Below are 10,461 nucleotides of genomic sequence, written 5' to 3'. Positions count from 1 at the left end.
TAAATGGACACATATAGTTAATGATCTATGTGACGATTTCCTAGTATTTAGTGTCAACAACAATCAATTATGGTATTTATTTGCCACATAAATTGTTTTCCATGTTGTTATTGTTTAACTTAGTGACAAATTTTTTTTAATAAACATCACTTTAAATCAATTGTAGTCTCATAATTCTTGTATATTATGACTATTGTTAACCATTTAGCCACACGTTACAAATTGATGTAAAGTAACCATTGTATATTTTTAGAGACATTAAAAACGTATATAACATGACAAAAATCATACTACAGCCACTATAACTTACTATTTACTGTTACTTTTTATACATTTTAGACACATGAAAATACTTTAAATTAAAGTAACGAAACACAACAATATGAAACACAAACAAAATTCATAATTTTATATTAATAATAATTGAAATTGAAATCCATATATACATTACATTCCTAATTAAAATATCAAAGAAAGGAAAATTTTCATAATTTAAAAAATTTAAATAATGGTTAAAAAATCAAACACATCATAAACCAAAACCTAAACATAACTAGCTAGGCATTCATTTTGTTTGTATTGCTCATTGTCTTCTTGAGAAGGGCATCAGATGATATGTAAGTTGGTTTCCTTTTTGTTGATTTTTGATGTGATATAATTTCTGGTACCTATAACAACAACATTGAAACCAATAAAATTAATTCATCATAAACTTAATATAGTACTTTATGAAGAAAATAAAGTTTAATGCAAAAAGTATTGGACATATTGAAACAAACCTCTGACTCGGTTTGCACAAGGTATTTTGGCCATGGAACAAAACTTTTATATGCATCCTCAACTAATTTGAATTCTCCAGTTTGATGGGGTAGAAATGCAGTTTTTACAACCGCTTCATCAATGGAAACTTTATAGCAATCATCTTGTAGAGGAACTCCATGAATGAATTGTCTTTCTGTTGATAAGTGAATGGTACCGCGGGCAACGATGTTCCTTTTATACGGATATGATAGACTACACTTGATTGACTATAATGACAAGTAATGTTATAATCTGGAAAAAAAACAGAAATGTATATTCATCATGTAAAAAAACACTAACCTGGTGAATGGGATTATTTGGTGAAACTTTTGGTATGTCATGATTGATAGTGGTAGTCATAGACTCAACAGTTTTGTTGGTGGTTTTTGTATTTGCCTGATATCAAGATTTAAGACATATTTAAACATATATTTTAATAAAAAATATTAAATAAAAGTATTGAAAACTGTAAAGTTAGTATATACTACTGTTGCAGATTTCATGGAAATCAATTTTGCATCGGGTGCTGCAGTTGCAGATTTCGTTTGAACAGGTTTTTTGTTGGGTTTTGGAATAACCTACATAATATAAAGTCCAACATGAAAAATCAGAAATCAGTACCAAACAAATATATATATATATATATATATATATATATATATATATATATATATATATATATATCAACGATGATCTAATAAGACGATAACATACTGGTGTTACAGGTTCTGAAAGTTCATTGGTTTTGAGACTAACAGGAGACGTTTCATTACTTTGTACAATCTTCTCACTTGAAATACCCTAGAAAATATAAAGAAACAGGAAAAATGTTTAAAAGAAATGCAATTTAGAACTAACATTGACAACATATATTTTCAATAAGATTACTTACAATTGTATGAGACAGATTTGGAAAGTCAGCTCCTTTTGCATTAAGATGAGCCAAAACTAGCTTTAGTGTTTGATCTTGTTCATTAACCTTTGTAGACAAAGCCTTGAGTTCAACATCTTTTTTCTCAAGCTCAAGTTTTCCATTATGCAGTGCAGCTTTAAGATCTTTAATTTCTTCCTTAGATGACCCTTTGCTGCGAGGAACATTGAAATATCTGTTGTAAGTGACTCCCGTGCCGACACCCTTTAAAAATCCGCCCTTTTCCTTGCCAAAAACTAAGGTCATGGCATCCGTTCCTGGTTCAACATTTACTTGTCCTTCTTTTATCTACTTCTCATGTTCCATCTACCAAACAAAAAATTAATAATTATTGTCTTAATAACAATGATTAAAATATTTAAAGTAAATGAAAAAGAAAAGTGTAGTGAAGTTACTAGTTTATCAGCCATGATTTTAACATCTTCATCCTTAAATTCTCCTTTACTTTCACGCCCTTTACACCACATAACTGACCTTGGGGGCATTTCCTCCTTCGAAATCACATTCTCTTCAATCTTGATAAAAAAATTAAATTATAAAGAATATGAAACAAAAGCATGTTAAATAAAATGATATGAAGTTAATGTAGCTAATGACCAAGCTTACCAACTTCCTCCTAAGAGTTGTATACCCCCCTCATCCCATCCGATGAGCATACTTTGACATCTTTCTCACTTTGATAGTCCTTTGTGACACATTCTGTGAAATAAAAGTAACATATTTGTCACGAACTTTTATAACCCAGATTATGATAAATAAATGAATAAGTTTTGAAAAAAGATTTTAACATTAAACTCTTGAGATTGTGTATAAGTCACAAATTTGTTCCAATCATCTTGTTCAGTGATTAGTGCACAATAACGAAGTGGGATTTTTTCAAGATTTTTGGGATTGCCTAGATGTGGTTTGATGTAATCTGCATACGACTTTCTTCTGAAATTCCGTAGAAGAATACCAAGTCTATTCATCACAAATTGTTTTCCACTTTCATGAACCTCAAAATAGCGCTAAAAAAACAATGAGAATGTTAGTATTTAAAACTTGATTTTTACATATATTATGTTATACAGATTAAAAAATTGAAGAAAATATTTACTGTTATCTCTTCCCATAGTATGTCCTTCATTTCCGGTTTAACTTTTTTCCAGCAAAGAGCACTTAATCCCACCTTCTCACGGACAAGATCACCCAAATAGCTAACAAAGACTGCATTATTCTTCCCTGTAAACTTACCGAATTCATCAAACCTGACACGTTTTTTTTCCACCAGAATTGACATATTCAGTCTTCAGTTTTGGCAATCGAGTCATGCCCCTCTTCCTATTTGACCTTGTAGGAACCGTTTGATGGATTTCTTCTTCCGAATCTAATTGGCTATTGTAGTGAATGTCTTTATTTTCACCATTCTCTGTATCCGAATCATATTCTTGGTTTCCATCATCTAGCTCATATTCTGTATTATAGTCAGGGATATCCTCATGTTGTTCCTTGTCAACCTCCATGATTCTTCTAATGACAAAACAGATTGAAAATAAGTTTGATTGTTTATAAGTTTAATGATAATGTATGAACAAATAATATTACAGACAATTGCTCACATAAACATTTCATCGAACAGTTGGTGTGCAAGAAGCACACCAATATGAAGAATCAAAATTCTTTGTGTTATGCATGATGCGTGATCAATACACTCAATAACATTGAAACTATACATACACAAACAATATACTTACACTAGAAAGCTTGATGAATGATGAACTGAAGTATGATCCTTTTGGGATATAACCTAACGCTAAACAAAACAATGGTGGAATAAATGACAGTCTATTAAATATTAAAATGATTTAACAGGTCCTAAATTGATGGAGGTTACCAAAAAATTACCGGAATTTCCTTCATCCGATGGATTGATCTTCATAGTTTTGGCGGTGCGATAGATGAAGATTTCCCGCTTTGATTTGGAGCCCAAAAACCATACAAAAAAATATTTGCCTCTCATTAGTTTTTGTTTAAATTCGTTTGACAGATTCAAATGTGTTTCAAATTTTGATATAATAGTAATCCCACACGATTAAAAGAAAAAATCGTGGTTTGGAAACATGTCCTGCCGTTTCAAAAATTAGTATGATTTATTTGGTAAGAATATAAATATTACATATTTGGTCCTTCTAAGGTAACAATTTATTTTTTGAAAAAACATTTATGACTATTTGAAATAAAAAATATATAAAGTTAAAAAATTAAATATACAAGGGAAAAATATTATTATATAACAAAAATAATAATATGGTCTAGTAGGCGTAATTATTTATAATAATAATTTATATGCCATAACTCCATAAACCAATGACTATCCTATGGTATTACACACTTACAACCCGTACATGACATAATGAGGTCCAAACCCACAACCAAGACCCATACATGACCTAAAGAGGTCCAAACCCACAACCAACACCCGTACATGACCTAATGAGGTCCAAACCCACAACCAACACCTATACATGACCTAAAGAGGTCCAAACCCACAACCAACACCAATACATGACCTAAAGAGGTCCAAACCCACAACCAACACTATATACATGACCAAATGAGGACCAAACCCACAACCAACACCCATACATGACCAAATGAGGTCCAAACCCACAACCAACACCCATACATGACCAAATGAGGTCCAAACCCACAACCAACACTATGGACATGACCAAATGAGGTCCAAACCCACAACCAACACCCATACATGACCAAATTAGGTCCAAACCCACAACCAACACTATGGACATGACCAAATGAGGTCCAAACCCACAACCAACACCCATACATGACCTAAAGAGGTCCAAACCCACAACCAACACTATGGACATGACCAAATGAGGTCCAAACCCACAACCAACACTATGGACATGACCAAATGAGGTCCAAACCCACAACCAACACCCACACATGACCAAATGAGGTCCAAACCCACAACCAACACTATGGACATGACCAAATGAGGTCCAAACCCACAACCAACACCCATACATGACCTAAAGAGGTCCAAACCCACAACCAACACTATGGACATGACCAAATGAGGTCCAAACCCACAACCAACACCCATACATGACCAAATTAGGTCCAAACCCACAACCAACACTATGGACATGACCAAATGAGGTCCAAACCCACAACCAACACCCATACATGACCTAAAGAGGTCCAAACCCACAACCAACACTATGGACATGACCAAATGAGGTCCAAACCCACAACCAACACCCATACATGACCTAAAGAGGTCCAAACCCACAACCAACACTATGGACATGACCAAATGAGGTCCAAACCCACAACCAACACCCATACATGACCTAAAGAGGTCCAAACCCACAACCAACACTATATACATGACCAAATGAGGTCCAAACCCACAACCAACACCCATACATGACCAAATGAGGTCCAAACCCACAACCAACACCCATACATGACCAAATGAGGTCCAAACCCACAACCAACACCCATACATGACCTAAAGAGGTCCAAACCCACAACCAACACTATATACATGAGCAAATGAGGTCCAAACCCACAACCAACACCCACACATGACCAAATGAGGTCCAAACCCACAACCAACACCCATACATGATCAATTGAATTAAAAAATTCATTTTACATATTTACTAAAAATTTATATATAAATTTATTTATTTGTTTGATTAAAAAAAACAATGCTAGTATGGATATTATATTTAATTAATATTGTAGATAGTTTTTTACATGAATATAATACATATTAATGTCAATACTAGATATATTAATGTGTAATACAAAAATGTGTAATCATTATCGTAGCCGAATAGCCGTCGTTCAAAATCCACCTCTGTAGACTGCAATTAATCGGAGAAGTGATGGCCTCAGTCGACGTCCCTTCACCTCCGACTGATGATCCTTATAAACCGTTCGCTTATGTCAATTTCGTCATTCTCACATATTCATTACGTTACGATAACTTTGATTACTCCTTCTTCCTCTTTGAAAAAAAATACGTCGATTTTCAGAAGAGAAGATGAATGTTGATCCGTGGGCCCGTACGAACTTCAATCTCTAGAGTGTAAGCGCAGAACCACCAAAAAGCAAACCGGTGGTTGAATACGAGAATCCAAACGACAAACGATTCACCATTCGCGTTGTCCATGGTGGGTTCTTTACAGACTACCCAGGCAAGGCGTATCAACAAACCAAGGTTCACTTCATTTCTTATGTGAACATCAATTTGTTAGACATGGAGTTGCTTGGGCGTTTTTCTAGAAGCCTTGGGTATACCAGTTTGGGGAACTGGTATCATATGCCCATCGAAGAACACAGTGGGTTGTCAATGGTTCCAATACTAAATGATGAATGTTTGGAACCATTCAAGACGTTAGTTAGGGCCCACCAATTCAAAGAGATTGAACATCTCTATGTTGAACACAGGCCTGTGTTTGTTCCAAACAATTTCCCACACTTTTTGATGAACTCTCCAGCCAAACGTGTTGAGAAGCTTATTCACATGTTTGTAACAGAACATCCAATGGCTTCGGTTGATGATGGAATAACATACATCCAACATATGCTAAACATGAGAATTCCAAGAGAAAAAATGGAGGATGCTATGGACATGGCGAAAGAAAATGTCATAGCATGGAAAAACATAGCCTAGGTGAACTATGTTGTAATCTTTTTTGTGATTAATATAGAGTGAATATGATACTCTACTTTTGTACTTAATATGAAACTCTTTTATTTAATGAATTGTTATATATTATGTCTATAGGTGATATTGTTTTGATTATATAGTAAGTCTACATTTGATGTTATATATTATATCCCTGTTTTGATATATTATGTTGTGAAAAAGGCAATGTTGTTTGATAACACAGGGGTGTAACAGTCTATTACATGTTATATGCCCAAATTTGATGGTGTTTGCAATATAAATGTCTTAGGGGCAAAATCGGAATTAGTTGTTATTATGATTTTATATGTTAATTATATCCATGTTTTGCATAACTTGTAACTGAGTCATATTTGTCCCTGTTTTAGTTAATTTTTTATTAAGATAGCAATGTACTTTGAAACTTAGTTGTAACCTGTATTTATGCTAACACAGGGGTATAACAGTCCTTTATATATTATATGTCCATATTTGATGTTGTTTTTAATATAATTGTCTTATGGGCAAAATGGTAATTAGTTATCATTCTATATTTTATATGTTAATTATGTCCATGTCTTGCATATTTGTCCCTGTTTTAGTTAATTTTTTATTAAGATGGCAATGTAATTTGAAACTTAGTTGTAACCTGTATTTATGCTAACACAGGGGTATAACAGTCATTTATATATTATATGTTTTATATGTTAATTAAGATTGTTATAGCAAGGGTATATCCGTCCATTAATTGTTATTATGATAAAACAAACAAAATTATATAATTTCCTGCTAACTGTGTTTGTATTAGATCAGTTTTAGTGGATTCCTTTCTCTTTTGGTTAATGCTTTTGTTTTTTCGTAAAGCAATTATTTGCAAACAACCAGATACCCCACTTGGTAAGTGTCAATGTAGTTATTGGTATATTTTGGAATGTCATGGGTTCGAACCCAATTACCAACACTTTTTTTTCTTTTTTTTTAATGTCTCGATATGTCCCTGATCATCCACTTTTTTATCACTTCTCCACATGCCCCTGATCATCCAGACTCATTGCGTAAATATCCCAAATTAGACAATATGAATTCCTATCGATTCAATCTCTGATAACTACAAAGGCACTACAACTACGTTTATTCTTCAACCAGAAATTGATGCGTCAACATCCAATTCATACAGGTACAAATACTACATTTAATTAATACAGGAAATTACAAAACAATTACCCTCATAATATGAATATTTGTTATCTCGTTGGGTCATGATGTGTGTAATTATATTTTATTTTGAGTTAACAAGTTTTTTTCTTTCAAGATATTGGATTTATTAGTAATGTGATCTATTTTGTTTATGCACACCAACTGTTTGTTAAAATGGGTCAATAAACAGGAAACGTATATTGCTTGTTGACGCTGTTGTAAGCTGAATATGGATAAGTCTTGGATGGGAGCATACAGAACATCAGAAACCTATGTAAAAGGTGTTGCAGAATTTATCAAATATCCAGTGCACAATTACAAGATTTCTAAACATATGGATCCTGCAGATACCAAAAAAAAGATAAGAATTCCCTGTCCATGTGTTAAGTGTGTAAACCACATATCTCATTCGGTGGATGTGGTAGATGATCATCTATTCAGGAATGGAATTGATCAAACATACACAAATTGGAATAAGCATGGAGAAACAGAAGAACCACCAAGAAGTTATGTATATGAACATAATTTTGACATGGATACGTCAAACGATGTAGATTCCACGAACATGAACACAGAAATGCCAACAGATGCTGCAGAAACAGTAGAGATGGTTGAAGCTGTAGAAGAAAATTTTATTGGGAACCCTGATAAGTTTAGAGAACTGATAGAGGATGCCGAGAAGCCCCTATACACAGGGTGTCATAATTTCACAAAGTTATCTGCAATCATTCAACTACTCAACTTGAAGAGTAAGTATGGAGTATCAGATAAGTGCTTTACAGAATTATTAGTTTTGATAAAAAAACATGTTACCAGAAGGAAACGAAATGTACAGTAGTACATATGAGGCGAAAAAAGCATTTAAGGCAATGGGTTCAGGGTATACTAAGATACATGCATGTGTCAACAATTGTATACTTTACAGAAACGAATACACAGACTTGGCAGCATGTCCTACTTGTGGTAAATCAAGATGGAAGGTTGATGAACAAAAAAATAAAATTTACAACAATATTCCTGCAAAATGTTTGTGGTACTTTCCAATTATTCCGCGCTTCAAGCGTCTTTTTCAGTCTAAGATAGCTGCAAAAGATTTAACATGGCACGCAACAGAAAGAAAGGTGGATGTTGGCGTTTTAAGTCACCCAGCTGATTCACCAGCATGGGCTGCCATTGATGACAAATATCCTGATTTTGCTAGCGAACCAAGAAATTTGCGACTAGGCATTTCGGCGGACGGGGTTGATGTGAACAGAGGAAATAGGAGTCATAGTGTTTGGCCTGTTTTAACTGTCATTTACAACCATCCACCATGGTTGTGTATGAAGAGAAAGTTCATCATGCTTTCGTTATTGATTTCGGGAACACCAGGAAACGATATTGATGTGTTCCTAGCACCTTTTATTGATGATCTGCAATTATTATTTGATTTTGGAGTTGAAACATACGATGCATATGCACAAGAGCATTTTAAACTACGCGCAGTTGTGTTGTGGACTATTAATGATTATCCTGCTTTAGGTACATTAAGTGGTTGCCCATACAACGGTTTTCAAGGTTGTGTTGTGTGTGGTGAAGAGACACACTGCATTAGACTCCCTGAATCGAATAAGCAGAGTTATGCTGGTCATAGAAGATTTCTACCGTATGATCACCCGTTCAGAAGACAAAAGAAGGCATTCAATGGACAACAAGAGTTCTCACCCTCTCCAGAACCTATGAATGGGGAGGAGATATATAACAGGGTAAAATTTATAATTAATAAATGGGGAAAGGTTAATAAGGGCAAGGAGGCAGAAATCCAACAATCAACAAGTGGAAGAGGTGGGAAGATGAATAAAAAAAAGAGAAAATCACACCAAGTGGGTACTTCAGATGTGGGCCAGCAAAATAATACATACTGGAAGAAATTCAATATATGGTATAGACAACTAAGGTATTGGCCCGACAATTTGGTTCCACATTGTATAGATTTTATGCACGTGGAAAAGAACGTGGGTGAGAGTTTAACAGGAACTGTTTTGAACGTTCCCGGGAAGACGAAAGATGGTTATAAAGCTCGATTGGATTTGGTTCATTATGGTTTAAAACCAGAGCTGCATCCTCAGATAGAAGGGAACAACACAACACTTCCCGCAGCAGGTTGTACATTGACAAAAGAGGAAAAAGACAAATTCTGTGAGACTTTATACAACTTAAGGGTTCCTCAAGGGTATTGTTCTAATTGTTCTAGTTTGGTGAGTCTAAAGGATAGGAAGTTGATCGGACTAAAATCACATGACTATCACATGCTCATGCAACAATATTTGCCCATAGCAATTCGATCTATTATGCATCCACCCACCAGAGTTGCTATTACAAGGTTTTGTTTCTTTTTCAAATCAATATGTAGCAAAGAAATCATAGTGGATGAGCTCGATAAGTTGCAAGAGGAGTTATGTGTAACCTTATGTCTTCTTGAGAAACACTTTCCACCATCATTTTTTGATGTGATGATTCATTTAACCGTTCATCTCACTAGGGAAGTAAAATTATGCGGTCCAATATTCTTTAGATGAATGTACCCATTCGAAAGGTTTATGAAGGTTATTAAGGGGCACGTGCGAAACAAAAATAGACCAGAAGGATGCGTTGCAGAAGAGAATGTTGCAGAAGAGACAATTGAGTTTTTTTAGTCAATTCCTTAAAAGGATGGATACTGTTGGTATTCCACCTGACAATCATAACAATTGTGGAATTCATAAAGGTGTAGATAGTAGCTCTATTACGGACGGTACTCCTCTATCAGCTGCTAAATCGGTAGAAGTTTCTGCAGAACTATTCAGCAAAGCACATTTCTTTGTAT

At 34.4% G+C, this 10,461-nt stretch overlaps 1 protein-coding gene across 1 annotated transcript; it reads left to right on the top strand.

Moving 5' to 3' along the window:
• The first annotated feature begins 7,845 nt into the window (after nt 1-7,845).
• On the top strand, nt 7,846-10,174 carry LOC145131080 (uncharacterized). The gene is made up of 2 exons (XM_079065816.1): nt 7,846-8,365; nt 8,433-10,174. The coding sequence occupies exons 1-2, from the start codon at nt 7,846-7,848 to the stop codon at nt 10,172-10,174; spliced, it is 2,262 nt and encodes a 753-aa protein (XP_078921942.1).
• Nucleotides 10,175-10,461: the final 287 nt, after the last annotated feature.

Source organism: Lactuca virosa, chromosome 8, assembly GCF_052849685.1.
Source record: "Lactuca virosa cultivar CGN04683 chromosome 8, Lactuca_virosa_CGN04683_v6, whole genome shotgun sequence".
Lineage (NCBI taxonomy): Eukaryota > Viridiplantae > Streptophyta > Magnoliopsida > Asterales > Asteraceae > Lactuca > Lactuca virosa.
Note: the sequence above shows the minus strand (reverse complement) of the source record. Positions and strands in the feature narration are given on the sequence as shown.